This window comes from Clarias gariepinus, chromosome 15 (genome assembly GCF_024256425.1).
Source record: "Clarias gariepinus isolate MV-2021 ecotype Netherlands chromosome 15, CGAR_prim_01v2, whole genome shotgun sequence".
Taxonomy (NCBI): Eukaryota; Metazoa; Chordata; class Actinopteri; order Siluriformes; family Clariidae; genus Clarias; species Clarias gariepinus.
Window position 1 is genome coordinate 16,030,909 of NC_071114.1, and position 17,304 is coordinate 16,048,212.

The 17,304-nt window shown below is 37.4% G+C and overlaps 1 protein-coding gene across 3 annotated transcripts; it reads right to left on the bottom strand.

The window, feature by feature from the left end:
- Nucleotides 1–1,211: 1,211 nt before the first annotated feature.
- Nucleotides 1,212–17,058, bottom strand: LOC128543194 (cortexin-1). 3 transcript variants are annotated; one of them, XM_053513556.1, is made up of 4 exons: nt 16,918–17,042; nt 11,519–11,598; nt 9,693–9,852; nt 1,212–5,922 (listed from the first exon to the last, which is right to left on the bottom strand). In XM_053513556.1, exon 4 carries the CDS (start codon nt 5,173–5,175, stop codon nt 4,927–4,929), a length of 249 nt encoding a protein of 82 aa, XP_053369531.1. In that variant the 5' UTR covers nt 5,176–5,922; nt 9,693–9,852; nt 11,519–11,598; nt 16,918–17,042; the 3' UTR covers nt 1,212–4,926. The 3 variants fall into 3 exon arrangements, with proteins under 3 accessions (XP_053369531.1, XP_053369529.1, XP_053369530.1); XM_053513554.1 differs by having other exon boundaries at nt 11,519–11,601; XM_053513555.1 differs by lacking the exon at nt 11,519–11,598 and having other exon boundaries at nt 16,918–17,058.
- Nucleotides 17,059–17,304: the final 246 nt, after the last annotated feature.

The window sequence follows — 17,304 nt, forward strand, 5'->3', positions numbered from 1 at the left end:
CAAGGTGAAAGCAACTGCTAACCAAGAAGAACACAAAGGCTCATCTTACATCTGCCAAAATATATGTTGATATTCCCAAGACTTTAGGGCAAATATTGTGCAGACTGATGAGGCAAAAATTTAACCTGAAAAACTAATACAACATTTTATAAAAATATCATCATACCGACAGTCAAATATGGTTTTGGTAGTGTAATGATCTGAGGCAGCTTTTCAGCTTCAGGGCCTGGACAACTTGCCATAATTGATGGAACCATGAACAGAAAATCCTGAAGGAGAATCCCTGGTCATCAGTTAGTGACCTCAGGCTCAAGTGCACTTAGATTATGCAGCAGGACAATAATCCGAAACACACCAACAAGCCTACGTCTTAATGTCTAAAATGTATAAATAAATAAAAATTGTGTGTGTGTGTGAAAGAGAGAGAGAGAGAGAGAGAAATACTCATTGTCATTTATCGCAAATGCTTGATTGCATTTCTTGCCCCCAAGCGTGGCACAACCAATTATTAGGTTTAGGGGCTATTACTTTTTTACATAGGGCCAAGCAGAATTGGACATCATTTAAAAAACTGCTTTTTGTATTTACTCGGGTTATCTTTGTGTAATATTAAAATTTGTTTGATGATCTGAATCATTTACAGTACAGGTGCAAATACTTTTTTTCACAATACTGTGGGTACTTTGTTTCTACTGAAAAATAATCAACTTCTGTGTGGTACAGTTTACACATTAGGTTGCATTACACCATCCCAAAATTTTTTTTTCCTGTTACAGCATTCTCCATTGTGTTTTATTCCTTGCTTAAATAAGCAGTTTTGTTAATTATGCCCCTTGAAATGCCCTGTTATAATCAGAATTACTTACCACAATTCTTCCTTTGAATTTTGGGTTTGATGACATTGTGCATAGACACACAAAATGTTCCTTTGAAGGAAAATGACTGAGCATTGACTGTTTCCGCTCTATAATGTACTTCTGCTTGGTTTTATAGATAACAGTGTGTCATTACAGTTCTAGTCTCTTTGATATAGCAAACAGCTCAACACATTTTAAGGTGAGTGTGTAATGATGAGTCATGCAACACTGGGAGCTGTAAGCCTCACATACTTGGTAACTCTGGTCCAATGCAAAAGTGAAAAAAAGCAAACTTCAGACATCAAATGTGTTGGATTCTTTCAGGTGGTGAAGCTGTTGAAAATTGCTCATTGATAATGTAGAAAGTGTCATTTTATTACTGAATATTTCTGAGGCATAAAGTGAATAAAACCCCACTTTATTTGACACTATTGCCCCAGCTTAGCAAAAACAAAGGACTTAGGAAAATATCCAATCTGCTTACAGTACAAATATCAAAAACACACCTAAGCAACACATTATGTTTTTTTTTCCTTGATCCAGTGAGACATTGCGCTAGAAATCTTAAACTGAATACATACAGTACAGTATTAGCAAAATGAGACTCCAAATCTGAGTCTGAATACAAAAATAAAGCACTTTCATTAGTTCTAAAACTCACACAGTTACTCACTACACAGTCACAGAGCTCGGAAGTTCGGCTACGGCTAATGACCACACAACATAACACTGCATATATATACATATATAGATAGATAGTTAGATAGATAATAGATAGATATGGCTTATAAATGATACAAATACACTGAAATACACTGCAGCAATATCACTTATCTGACATCTTAAAGGGGATTCTGCTCCTGTAAACACCAAGGAAACAACACACCATCAGGGAACAAAGAAGAGTGCTACGTACGGGTGGTTGAAGGCAACAATTTGAGGGGACTTTCACATAGCAGGTGAACAGTGTTTACATGTTAGGTGCACATATTAGTTGATTATCAATTTTATCCAAAGTGATTTTAATATAGTTTGTAAATAGGATTATTCAGTGTCTATTACAGCAGTCTGGTGATAGTAGCCTTACGTAGCAGTCACACTGCATTTGATTTTAACGGAGCAGAAAGGTAAGTATGGCAGTCCTGTGTGAGGTTCTTGTCTTATATGCTAGCAGTTACTAAGCTTAGTGACGAAGTCAAATCGGTAGATTAAACTGGTTTGATGGAAAATCCAGTGCACAGCTTACAAATAGCTAGCAATGTCTGTAATGCTAAGCAAAACTAGCTATAGCTGTGATTATCAAAGTCTGTCCCTTTGGGAAGTACACTGCCTTTCATTTCCTTTTTAGCTAAGCACATGTATTTGCCTGTGGTCTGAAAACTACTTTAAAATGGTCAGATTATCTGTCAGTTGATTAAATTAATTAGTTAAAAAGGGGGTTGCTCTTTTGTGGATGAGGCAGGGTTTAGCTGATGAGCTTGGAACCATACATCCCAACTGACCCACATTTGAACTTTGAAACCTGATGAGCAATCTACAGTAGTAACCTGCATTTTGAGAATGTACTTTATGTATTTCTTCTTACACAAAATAAAATATTGTTGAACTGAATACAAGAGCCAACTAATATTGTTTAGAGTGCAAATCGATGCGATCGCCATCAATATCAAGATGACAGTATATACCAAACAACCTCTGTGCTTATTGTAAATGGCCTGGAACTCTTCCTGTGGTTTCTTTGATATCTATCTGTAAGTATGGATGGATTTATTTTTTTTTTACTTATCTTGCTTAAAAATAAAAAAAAGCAACTATTTTTCACCATGAGGTTTCCATATCCAAATATAGACTATGACATCCCTATAAAGGCATACACACTCATCCGGCACAAGGCACAATTCAGAGAAGAATTGTTTGATTAACCCTGTCTGATGCTGTCGCTAACGTTTCATATTTTAATACGTTTTTTTGTACCTGTTCCCAATCCAGCAACTTCGTTCTCCTATGGATATCATAAATCATATCATGGTTTCATTAAATTGCGTAAACATTTGAAAAATCTGATTGGATAGTTACTTGCACAAGTTACAGTAAATAGTTTTTTGTTAAAAATGCCTTTTTTTGTTTAAAATGACTTCTGCTTGAGGCTTGAGTGATTGTTAAGATCATTGAGATCACTGAGTTGAGACTCAACAAGTCATTAGGTAACTCCATCAAGAAATATAAGCGACCTGACTCGTCTACAAACAGGAAATGGCTGAAGACTTGGCCTTACATCCAGCCAGTAAGAAGTGACAAGTCAAAAGTACTTTGTATTTAATTCAATGATGTTTCCAACACTACACTACAAGGGTTAGCTTAGCAACTTAATGAAATGTTTCAGGGTTAAAAATGAAAGCTTGAACTGAAAACTGAGAGCTTGCCTAGTATATTATGAACAAGGCATAAACTGCTCGACAAATCCTGTAAAGACAGGCAAAAGCGGCAGCACAAAAGTATACCTTGGACCTCAGTAACTGAACTAAATAATTTGAACAGTAGCTTTAACAAAGACTGTTTTTGCTGTTGTAGCTCTTGTTGTAATGCACCAGCATACCGTTTTTGAAAATAAGCTCTGACTCCACTCTCACAATTTACAGTCTTGACAAAGCAATCTAATGTCATGCAGTCTTCAAAATACAAAATCCTTTTGTTGTGGAAACAAAAAATAACTTGTTTTTCCCCCTTTCAGTTGAATTCTAAAAAGATTTATAGCAATACACAGATTATTAAAGTGGTGTGTATTATTATGATCTTTTCAGAAAGGAAATACACCTGGATCTCGATCTCATGTTTTTAGTGCAGAGATTTCCACGTTATCATAAATTACTGCCACAAAGTGCAACCTAAATTTGCAGAATTTCCCAGGAGAGCTGGCCTCCAAACCTCACGCCTTCAGCAATTGAAAGATCTCCCTAGTGACCGGCATTTTCTTAATTCAAGCTTGGGATCTATGTGGAAATAGTCAATCCAATATAGCAGCCTTGCTGTGGAAATTGATAGCCGGCAAACATGAACAGTGGCTTCCCAAGCATGATGATCTAAATGTGCAAAATTATCTCATTCACCCTTTCTCAGAGTCCACTACCAAGAACAGCTCCTCATTTATCAAAAACTAATACATTCCCTAGTTGGCATTTAGAGACACCATAAAAAAAAAAATAAAAAAAAATTATATGGCAGAAATCAGGGCAGTAATATGGGTTTATACTGATCCATAACTCTTAACATATAAATTTCACATACAACTCTTCAGTAATTGCAAAACATGTTTTATACTGTAAGAATTATTACTGTAAGAATGCCCGATGCTGTTGTATTTAAATTAATGATGGACATACAATAGAAGTAATTATGACTGAGCTAGTAAAAATAAAATAAGACATACAGTGGATAAGAAGTCAAATATGTCAAATAAACATCTAGGATTTCAGGCCATTATTGGTCTAATACAGATGCAGAGGATCGGATTGCTGCATTCAGATTTATTACTTAAGACAAATTCATTTTTGTCAGTATGAAAGAAAATGGGTCTAACTATGGTTTATCTGGTGCACTCATCAGAAGCACTTTGTTAACAAAATGTCCTGTTTATCCCATAATACAAAACAAAAAATTAAATGTCACTTCATATATTTACTGTACAACACACAGTGCTAATTCTTGGCATTTACCAACAAAAAAACTTATACTGCCTTAATAAAAACACATTATTCTGGCCTGGTAAATCTAAAAAATATTAACTGACAAAACTGTATTAGTTTTTCATAATCAATGGAATGGTAGTAGTTCGTAGTACCGGACTCTGGCTCAATTTTGTCTTTGAATACTCTGCAGATTTTATGGGCTAGGGTAAAAGTGGATCATAGTCCAGGCAGCACTGCTCAAAGGCAAACCTTGTAGCCCTGAAGAGTTACTACAGGATGTAATAAACAGAGATTCCCAGGGAGGTGGTGAAGCTGTCGAGGGCTGACCACAGAAAGAGCAAAGGCAGAGGCTCTCGGCTCGTCCACCATCGCTGGGCAGTGTTTTACACCAGCGCGTAGTCGAACTGGCCCCTCTCCAGGCCCTCTTTGTGGTCAGTCCAGGACGAGGCCGGCATGCGGCTATAGGGATCAAGCAGAATGCGGAAGCAGCGCACCAGCAGGAAGAGCAGGAAGAGCATGAGCAGGCCCACAAAGGCTAGAGCCGTTCTCTGCTCAGCGTCTGCAGCCAGCGGAGGCCTGCTGGGAAGCGCAGGGGAGAGCGGCTCGTACTCCAGTGGGGGAACATCGCTCATCCTCCACACGCCTCGCCCGCAGAACCTGCACACCGTCTGGACACTCGGGAGTATAGGCAACTCGGCCAGATTGGACAGGAAGAGAAAAAACTTCTGTGAGTTTTATAGTCTAGCACAAGTGGGAGCACACTGGACTTCAGCTTGCCCTTAAGGAGAACAAAATCACAAGTCTGCTTATTTCAGCCCCAGCCCGTCTGGTCTTCTCAACAGCAGGCGTGGCTCGAGGGAAGACGACATGACACAGCAAGGGACAAATAGCTGATGCACACACACTCTCACAGTAGCTAAATGGATCCAGATGTGGCTTTGGTGTCCAGGTGTTATACACCAGCCCCTGCTTTTTAGAGATTAGCACAGCGGAACTGGAAACGATTTGATGACACACGTCCTTGTTTCCTGTTTTCAGCGTGTCCAAGCCTGCAGACCTGAGACTAATCAGATCAGTGGGACAGCGGTTGAATGCAAACAGAATAATAATAGTTGTTGCTAAAAGAGGGGTCTGGCCACTTGAGGGAGGAAATGGAATGGAAAATACGATATGTTGATAGGACTACAAAACAATCGAACAATGCTAACAATCAAGAAGGTAATAACAGATAGTTGATGGTCTTGGAAGGGTTAAGAATATATTATAGAGCCACTGTGGGGTCAGAACAGAGGAAGTCTGGGGCTCTTTAGTCCAGGTTTTAGCAATCCACTGTACGTATGAATGTCTCTAGTTGTTTTCCTTATCTCCTTGGTCCACACCTGTAAACACAAAAAAACTTGCATTTGACAAAAAAACAGCAGTGTTGCACTCACAGTAGCTCATTCATTGTCAGCAAAATATAACTGGCATTTCAATGGAATTTGCTAAGATCACACAGAATTCTGATGTGAATAGATTTTGTGTGTAAAACTAGGTTCATCTTTGCACATCTGCTTTGAGATTATTGTCCTTATAACTGAATCCACACAAATATTCATTTTCAGAACCGGTGCATGGTAAACAGTAAAATGTATAAAATGATATAACTAGTTTTTTAACTAAAAACGTTTGGGTATCAGTGGCAAGCAGGGAGACACGCATTTCCAATTTACATATTAATCTATTCATTTGGCTCTCACTTAAAATTCCAGTGCAGCTCGGTCAGGATACCACTGAGTGTTTGATGTTCAAGGACCCAGCAGTTGCAGTTTGGTTGTGCTGGGATTTGAGCTAAGAACTTTTTTTCTTAGAAAGCTCCACCATGAAAGATTTGGATATCCACATTTAAACATATAATCTCAGTGCTCTTACAGATTGTTGTTTTTTGAATTTTTCTTTTTTTCATCAAAATGTTTCTCTATTTCCACTTTGATTAACAGATTTCTACATTGATATTCAACTACCGGCTGCCAGTGACACATGATTTAGCCCTTGCTTCATTTATCTAAAGAGAACAATGTACTCTAGTCCAGCTCTCTCACCCCTTTAAAAAAAATCAGCTTCCAAAGTTTTTTCAGTGAGAACATTATATCAGTCGTATTTTACATTTAATATCTCATAGATCTCTAACTAGCCGAGCCAAGTCGCTGCCGGAGCATAAGATTTGCATCTAGAGACTTTGAGTTAGCATAAATGTCTCCACTATTCCAACTTGGCTTTTCTTATTAATGTGACACTGAAAAGTGCTGGAACATATTAAAGAAGATAAGAAGCTCTCACTCTTTTTAGGACCAAAGAGCAAAAGCTGTATGTGTTGGTTTGAAATTTCTTAAACTTTTTTTCCTATTAAACACCTTTGAAACTGTGCCAACACCTGTGATGTCAGCACACTTAATAGAACTTGATAACACTATAGGACCAGGCAAAAAAAATAGGATAAGAACCATTAAACACATCAGATGTGTAATGTCTTTCAGAGTAGTAGTTTTCCTTTAAAGCCTCAGCTGTTAATCCATCACTGCCCTACAACATTCTGGTGTAATTAAGGCTTAAACACTTTGTGGAACCACTGGTCTGAGAAATCACCCTACGCTTCACTCACATACCCCAGTTATATACAGTATTTGTACAAACAGCAGCCTGTAGACTAATGGAATAATCTTTACCCAGCACATTTGTTACTCATTGGAATTTGTTTTTAATGCTTAATACCACGTCCATGTATTAAAACTATATCAGGTCTTTAAGCAGTGCTTAAAGTATTATTCTGACACACTGACAATATGACCAATCAGTGATTACCTCGTTACAGCAGCATTAGCATTCGGGAACAAAAGCACGCTGAAACATTAACAGTGTAAATACTATGCCAATTCATAAGGGCTGTGTTTCAGTATTATTATCACACTGCTCTGAGGAGGATTCAAACTGCTTCTCAGGGATGATAAGAAGCATCCTGATAAGAGCACAACTCCGTTCCAATCCTCTGTTAGCTCTGGTTTGTTTACTGTGTGTGAATTATATGAAGCAAAAAACAAGAAGGAAATAAAATAAAAGAAGGAGAGGGGGATAGAAGGAAGGGACAATGAAGAGAAGGCACAGACCAGACTAGCTCCCCTTTAGCATCCATAAAGTTGACAAATCAAAACTAGCCAGCTTTAGAACCAAACAGTTCGTTTAGGGTAGCCATATGAGTGATTCCGGTTAACCATAGGACTAGGGCAAAGAAAAGTGTCAAATTGGTATTAAATACACTGAAACTTTTTGAGCTCAGTTGGACTGCAGAAGCTTCATTTGAGTCCCACCTGAACTTTGTAATTTATTTTTGCGTGGAGCGAGGGTTGTGGAATTTGGCCCTGGTTGCTTACTGTATATTGTACTCGCATTTCAGTTGTCAAAGTTCATGGTTGGTATGTAGTGCATGAAAACCTATACGTTATAAACTTATATGTTATGTAAGATAACATATATATTACCTATTATAATATAGGCACCTATTATAATATATGCACCTCAACTTTCATTTAAGACAGAACTGAAAAAACTCTTTAACGTCTTTACCCATTTTTACTATTAGTAACAGTGGATCTTTAGTTGCCTGTATGTAATATCAAAAGAGGTTATAGTACAGTAGTAGTAGTAGCTGTATATTTTTAGTCCAGACTTGTGTGCGCATACGCACACACACAAACGCACACGCACACACGCACACAAACACTTAACCAAATGACTTAATCAATAAAACCAATCGGCTGTTTTAGGAGACACATAATGATTTCCGAGAGCCAGCATCAGACAGCAGGTGTTAATAAATCTAAGTGTATGGAGAGATTTTAAAGCTACAAATTCTGTGATTCTGTACACTACTACAATATCAGCAGTAACTCAGCACTAACGATTTCAACATAAATTCAATAATTAATGTCCAGATACGCAATAGTTTTGTTTGTTACATGATTGTGCAATAGGGCTGGTCATGTTAAGGTATCTGGGTACTAATAATACATTATAACTTAAGCAATGAAATGGTAAGCCATTTTTTTTTATTTCTATACATCTCACATACCTCAATGACGACCGTAACTATCTAACAATAAGATCTGGAACTGTTTTTTCTGTAACCAGCAGCTGCTTTTGGAGAAAAATCTGCCACTCATTTATTTTCTGTTTTTAACTTGTAACCACTTGAAAGGTTTACATACACTTTCTTATTAAATACTGTACATAGAATCTTTTTCTAAGAATAGATTGTTCATTTGCATGAGATATTTAGCTAAAGCAGCCAAGTTTTATTCAAATTTTATACAAAATACAAAATAATTAACATCTCAGCTAATAATTGACAATAACTAGATAAAATAAACCATTTTGTGATGCTGAAAGCCTTTGCTAGGAGCCTTACTCTGCTCTATTGTTTTGTAATGTGAAATCAGTTCACTGAAAATGTTAAAACCTACTAGGCAAAATACAGATTGTTTGTCAGAAATACTGTATTATATTTTGAGCCTGACAGAAAAAGTTAAGTTTCAATATGTCCACAAAATAAACGGTATGTGCTTGCCAAGAAACCTCTTATACTAAATGTTTCTTTGACTTGATCAATTCACTGTGGCATTTTTAAGAAATATGAAAGCAAACTTAACAAAAAAAGGATTTTAAAATTTGCTGGTTTTGGAACCTGAAATTAATAGGTAATTTCCTGTAAACATTACTGTAAAATGTAAAAAAAAAAATAAAAAAAAAGGTTTACCTGAATAGGAATGATAAAGCAACAGGAATTAAATATTAATAATTGAAGAATTTTAAATTCAGCTTTTTAATATATTAACTGCATTTCTGCAATGTGGAGCTCACTACAATTGTTGACCTGTTTACATGAATAAAACATAAATTCAAAAATGTGTTTATAATAAATATTATTATTATTATCATACTGTAATTGACATATCAGTGTTTAATGACATTATAAACATGTATACACTCTTTTTGAACTGCTGTTTAAGTATCATGTCTGTTTTTGTCAACAACCCAATGATTTCCTTATATCCTTAATGACATTACAATAGGTTAGTCCTACAACATTAAGGGAAAAAAATTTCATGTGTGGGACCTCGTAAGCGTTTTGTGTCCTCCAGGTCGTGAAGAGGGAAAAGCTTCAGATGAAAGGGGGGCGTGCCAGGCTCTGACTCCAGGGTCGGGCAGGGCCCGTCTGTCCAGAGAGCAAAGCAGATGGCAGCGCAGCATGAACCCCAAAATCTTTACATCAGAGTCTACAGAAGAAAGAAGAAGACATGGTGAGGTTACAAAGATACTCAGGGAGCATAAAAATACAGCCAAATACTGTCATCTCTCCCAGGCATACAGCATATAAACACTCAATTGCTCCAATATGCCTCAAGGGGCTGTTTGTTGTTGTTTTTGTTGCTATCGGCACAGATATTTGCCTGGTCATCCTGCCAAACTCCTGATAGTAATCTGACACGTAACATGTACACAATGAAATCATCACATAATTCAGTTGTCAGGTTCACTCAGGGGAGATCCTGAAAGAGAATGAGGCAGGACAATGGCAGCTGACTGGAAAGTTCTAATACAAAGAAAGCACGTTGAGGGTCACTAGTAAGTTCACGTGTTAAGGTCATATTAGATTTACGGTTTGAGATATTAATTTGATCTTCACCTTGTCGACACTACATTCTCAAACCCTGGCCCTTTTTTCACCCCTTTCAGTCTTTGTTGTCTTACATTTTTAATTCCATCCTTTACTTTCCCTTTTGTTTTTTTCCCACTTTTATTAGTTTTCATTCTCTATTTTATTGTTTTTCTTGATCTCCATCATTCTTATCTAGCCTTCCCTCCCCTTCTCCCTTTCCATTTTCCCCTTCTATTTTCTCCTTGTTCTTCCCCAGCGCTCCATTTCCATGTCCTCTATTCAATTTTTTTTTTCATTTTATTATATTTTATTATTTCTTTCATTTTAGTCAATCTTTTTCTCTTTTTATTATTTTTCTCTATTTTATTCACTCCATTCCCTCCCTGTTTATTTTTCCCTAGCCACTTCTTTCTGCCCTCTTGATTCTCTTTCTTTATATAATTTGCTCTTCATTGTAGAGAATATTTTGGCAGGTTAAAATATATTGAAAACACAGGCAAATGTATTAATTGATTTTAATGACATTATGATTAAACAAATGCAAAATGTATTAAAAATGCAAGCTGACTTCAAGCCTAAATGTATATTCATATTGGCAGGTAATTTTGCCTAAATGCTTAGAATAAGCAGAATTATTTGCCAACAGTTCCTTTATCATTTTCTCTTCATCAGTCCTTCCCTTTTTTCTTAACATTTCTTTCCCCTCTCACCCCATTAATTATTCTGTTTTCCTGTTCACTGTCCCTTTTCCTATTTCTTTTCATTATTTATTTATTATTTTTCTGTTGTTGACTTTTTCCCTCTTGTTTATTCATTCATTTTTTCCTTCATTCGGTCTTTTTTCCTTAGGCTTTCTTCTTCTCACTTCTTTCCCTACTTTTTATTCTGTTCATCTTTCAGTTTTCAGTTTCATGTATATTTTTTAATCATCCATTCTCCTCCTTCTATCTTTCATGTATTCCTTTCATCTTCTAGTTTTCTTTTAGCTTTTTGCTCTTTTTATGAATATCTTTTTCATTCCACTTTTTTTCTTACTGTTTTTCTTCTTTGCTTCCCATTCTCTCTGTACTGTCTCCCTATCTATTCCCTTCATTCAATCTGTTTCGTTGTTACCATTGTTTTTCTGTTATTTTCCTTTCACTTTGTCATACATGATCTCATCTTTGCCTGTCGTTTTTATTTCTTACATTGGTTAACCATTCTCTCCTTATCTTTTACATTCACTTTCTTCATTTCTTTTTCTCTCTTTTTCATTCTTTTTCATTTATTTTTTAGAATCATACCCTCTGTTTCCCAGCAGGGATGATGATGATCCTCAATAACATGTCTGTCTCCCATCTATGACCCTCAGGGTTTTCTTTAGCTGCTGACAGATAAAACAAACAAGGGCAAACAGGGACATAAATGGCATTCCGTGAAAGCACCGGGGTGTCCAAAGTCAGAGTGTGCCCGCTGTGTCCGATCATTGCATCCCCCACAGCGTCTGATCACAGCACCAGCTATTCCTCTCGCAGTGGCACTGAGAGGCGAGGCAGGATTTATCATTATTTGAGACTCGTCTGTGGTCCTTCTGCAAAATGAATTAGAAGCCATGATCTAAAGATGAATGCCACAAATCAGTCCACTCTGTTCTGCACCCTCCGCCCCCACACACACACACCACCAATATCATGCCCAAACTGACAGTCAGCTGATGCTGATGGCCTGCACTTTGACAGGAAATTAGCTGAACTCCTTCCAACTGTCTGCTTATAAAGATAAAATGTGTTTTGGAAAAAGGCACAAGAGAAACTGTTTACAAAAGACACAGTGTCTGATCGGAACAAATGCTGCAATATAAATATAATGTGTGTGTGTGTGTGTGTGTGTGTGTGTGCCCAAAGAAGCTATTTATGCCATCACTCATGGACATTCTGATCTGATGGAGGTTCTAGGTCTTGTTCCAATCCACTGATCAGTAAAGAACAATTTGATCCGCAGTAATAAGGTGCTGCTTAAAAACATGGACTCCCTGAACTCTGACAAGTCCTAAACTGGAAGCATCTAATCTGTCTTTTGGATCTAACCCAATCCTGCATCTATGTAGCCTGTGCTCTAGCTACTTATGTAGCTCCAGTTTATACTGCTCCCCCTTATTTTAGCCCTTAATTAGTCTTGGCTAGTTTCCACCCACCAGACAGTCCTCCCCAACATATGAAAGTTCCTGATGCTCAAGTGTGAAGGCTACCAAATTGCTTCCTCCGTCCACCTTATCTTTTCAAACTGCTGCTTGTGCTGCCTCACAGGACAGTATAACACATTTTCAGGAAAGTGTTATCCACTGCCTTCCACATGCATGAACTCACAGATGCCCACAATTACTTTGTGTCACTGTGATTGACACGGAGGAGAGAATATTCCAACCCTCCCACCCGGAGTACACGCCAATTTTGTTCTCCTGGGCTCCTAGCCACAAATAGCAGTGGCATCTGATTGGGATAGCAGTTAATTTTTAAACAATTATTATTATTTTAATAATAAGTAATGTGTCCCTTAAGAGCAGTGTTGTCTTGTGTCATCTCTCAAGTGCATCTCTGCTGGTAAAGTAAAAAAAAAATTAAATAACTGCGATATAAAACAAGTCATGTGTTCCAGTGGGATGAGAAAGGGAGAAGCAGTTTTATTTAATAATCTACTGGTTTAATTTGTGCTAAAAAAAAAAAAAACATGAAAAAGTGACAAATTATTAGCCTAATGTGTCATATATAGTATTCTGCCACTGGAGAATGCTTGTTCCACCCCTTGACTGATCATCTCTATGTCTCTGGGTATCATGGTTCTTCTCAAACTGCTGAACTCACTGCCCCGTCTCTTCCAAATAAATATACAGTCACATCTATGAATGGCCAGCTTTAAACTAATCACTTTAAAAATCTCATTCTAAGCATTAGCAGGACTAATAAAGTAAAATCTAACAGTGGTTTTCTGGACATGGCCCAGCTGGCTTTGCTGGAAAATGACAGAGTAATTTTGGTGTGTCGGTGTAATGGAGGAGCCCAGTAGCTGTTCAAAAAAGACCTCTCACTGCTGATGGTTTTTGTGTCAAACACAGCTGCCACCCATCACACCGCAGGCCAATGAGGCGCTCCATTGAGAACAGCTTAACGATGATGGCAGAATTGTGTTTTTGTTAAAAACTACTATTTGATCTGGAAAAAATGTGACAGAACAAAATGTTCAGAGGGTTCAGTGCTACTGTTTCTTTAAACAGAGTGCATCACTGAAACAGTTTGGAGGTGTGGTAAAAGCTTTTTGCTGGAGTTTTGTGAAGGAGGCGTGGCTTTTGTACCTGTCAGTCCTAATGAAGGAGTCATGGCAGTAAAGGGGGGGGGGCTCTGACGGTGTTAAAGAATGTCAAAATTCCCTTCTCACTTATAAATGCCAATACTAATAATCACAACATACTGATCAATGTATCTTACTACTTCAGTATTTTAAGCGGCCATGTATATAGTGCCCAGGAAATGAGGGAAACAAAACTGCCCATAAGTTGCTGATGTGTAAAGGACATGGAATACAGTATAAAGTACAGACTGAAAGTGTGAATGAGTAGCAAATTTAAAATGAGTGTTACATCTTACAGGTTTATTAAAACTGACTGACTGAGTGCACACTTTCTACCTGGAGCTCAGTCAGAGGGAATATGCCAGCACTCAATGCCAGTCAAATCCACCTGCCACATCTTTAATTCCCAGCCCAAATCACAGCATGAAATATTAAGCTGGAATGGACAGCACAGATGGCAGTGAGTGACTGCGGCCGAGTCTATGTAGCAGCGCAGGACCTTAGTGGGCTTCTACTTTTAAACAAACTCAAAAGATGAACTATTGGAAGAACAGTACAATTACAGGACAGACACAAACTGAACTTACTCTCAGACTGTTCCGTCCCACTGCACACACCCTGATATAAAAACAAGTCAGCGCTTTCCAAAGTCTAAATACAAAGGACAGCAATTTCTCCTCAAGCATAGTGAACTGCTTTGGGGACATGCACCCGAGGACTATGCGCCCACAGACATGTCAGTACCTTCCAGAGGTCTGTCATTGCAGGCATCACATCAAAACCAAGCAAATGTCAAAAGCATGGTCAGGGACAGTGGGAAGGGACAGCAAAAAGGTCAAACCGTCTTTTCTGTGAGCGGCATTACAAAAGAGGATTTCAGTTTGAACATCTGTCAGCGAAAACACAATAAAATACAGTAATTGCAAGAGAAAATGGAAATGCTGATGCAGAGCAAGTGGTGTGTGCATGAAATGCTCTGGTTTGTAAAATCACAAAAAGAAAGCTTGGATTTAAAATAAAAGATGCTCAGACGACCATCCTGGATTATATTTCATATTTGCCTCTCTAGCAGTCTGAGAAGGCTTTGTGATCAAAATGCTGGATTCCAGTTCAAATAACTTGACAGAGGCTGGAGCAACCTGTAAATCGGCACTCTTGTCTGGGAAGATAATAAAAACCCAGACATGGTGTCACTCATCAAATGGCTCCAAATTATGGCTGTGATTAATATTTCAAGAGTGATCTTGGAAGGAAATTAAACCCTGCCAAGCTCTGTTCAAAACATTTACTGATAATAATCCGTACCCAGGGGGGGAAAAATTCCTTCTTTACAGGAGAACCAGGAAACCAGGGCATCTTATATATTCAAACAGATGGAGAGCAAGCCATATGCGATGACTAGATAGAAATCACTCCTTCAGAGAAAGAGTCAGAATTTTAACTTGAAAAATGACTCACATTTCTTTGAACATCAAATAAATAAAGAAAATACTTGTTAGATTCTCATAATAATAGCTTCTCTCATAAACCAATGTTTCACCATTGCTGAGACAATTAAATATATTTCAAATAATTGTACTCTTTGAGAGAAGTTATAGCATTTTTAAAATGTTTTCGGTAACCAAACTGTATGTTGCCATCATTGAGGTTGCACACAAGAAAAATCATTTTATCTTCTGTCACCATGAAGAACACCAAAGACTTTCAACAGTAAAGAGACAGACTGCTGTTGAGCTGCACAAGACAGGTATAAAAATAAATACAAATTCAACTAAAAAGATGTCATCTCCATAACAACAAGCTCTTTGGAAGCACTGACAGAACCTCTCAGAAAATGCAGCTTTAAAATTCATCATGCATCACTAAAACTATAATTTGAAATGTCTTTTGTGAGCATGAGACCAAAATCAACCTTAAACAACTGGTATGTTCTTGTAATAAATAAATCTGAATTTAGATTAGAAGAATCAAACCCTGTTGTAAATTCGGTGGTGAATCACTGATGCTTTGGGGATGTATTGTTTGCCTGTCCTTGTAAAGAAAGTCACTAAATAAAGAGGTTTTACCCCAAAACATGGTTGCTTCTGCTAGGAAGTTAAGACTTGGATATAGATGGATCTTTCAACAGGTTAATCAGAGAAAACATTTAAATCAATACAGAAATTGTAATGATTACAAGAAATACAGATTACAGGAACACAAAATCAATTTCAGCCTCCATGTTCTGAATCAAAATGAGAAATATTCATGCACAAATTCTGTTTTGGCATGAACAGTGCATGGTGCTAGCTTATTTATGCCCAGTCTTAACTCTGACCGGTAATTACAGTCTGATTTGGGATGGACGAAAAGGGATCTCGGACTTGGTAATGGCTTTTTTTTATGACAACCATAAGCAATGTTTAATAAAAGAAAACATGTCCGGAGAAAGGTTCTTGCTCCGGAATTCACCAAACCATTAAGTATTGTACATTTAATATGATTCCAAATTCAGCATTGTATCCAATTAGAATTAACAGGTCTTTGTAGTACATACTGAGTCAATTGTGTTTGCATGATTTGTCATGTGTTTGCATGGGAGTACTATGTGTTTGCATGATTTGCGCACACAAGTTACTTACGGCATATCTTTTGTACTTTTAGTATGTACAATGCATATAGAAAAATAATGTAACTTAATTCTAAACTAAATTTAGGTATGTAATTGGACATTATAAACCTCTGATCCACATGTTGAGCATAAAGCCTTCCTTGAGAATATGCAATCATATTGTTAAAAAACTCTGATTGATAGAAACATGACTGTTGGCATATTATATAGAATAATTAATATTTTGTGGATTAGTTGCTATGAACATATGAACCATATGTTTAAACCTTGCATAAGTTTTATAAATCAGGAAAAGACTTTATTCCCACTCTATACTATTAAGAGTACAGTACCTTTGATATTCTGACAATAGAAAGCAGCAAGATCATATTATCAATCTGTCTAGACAAATAGTGCTATAAATATATAAGCATATACCTCTATGTATAAACGAGATATATTCTTTAATATAATGCAGATTATACAGGAGAACTGAGGCTCAGATGCTATTCGGCACTTTAATATATGACACAGCACTACTACTGTATTCAAGTATTAATAAATATCGAGGTATGGGGGAAAAAAAACTACTTAAATGTCAGTTTGTTTACGAATATAATCCCAGCCGTTTTTAATCAAATAAATGGGCTGGAAGTTTCTCAAGCTGCCCGCAGTCTGATGCATCTAACACTGAACATGCAACAGCATAAAGAGCGAGCCGTGCAATGCGTGCAAATAAAACCGGAAAGGAAGGATAGAAACCCTTACCCCTGCTCTGGCCACAAACACTGATATGAGCGGCTTCAGATGTGAGGTGAAGTCTAACTTCAGCTGCTTTGCAGCTCCGCTAAACGAACTCCAATAACACCATCGAGCGACGGATAGTGACAAGCAATTCGTCTGCGATTCGTTTCCTTATGAACGACTCTTTAGAACGATTCAATCCCCGAGTCGATTCTTCACCAGGAACGAATCCAGGGTTTTTTTTTTCACCCACGCACAAACAAACACTCAGCCTACATAACCCTACGGAACCTAAAGTGGGTGTTCGTGCATTTCGAGCTTTCAAACATTTTTCTCCTAAATTTTTCCACATTTTCCAGTCATTATGTTTGTTTGCTACTGCACATGCGCAGTGTCAGAGTCGCTTAATTG

Bases quoted from the DNA above. Each gene is read 5' to 3' on its own strand.
- LOC128543194 (XM_053513555.1), bottom strand. From the start codon at position 5,175: ATGAGCGATGTTCCCCCACTGGAGTACGAGCCGCTCTCCCCTGCGCTT.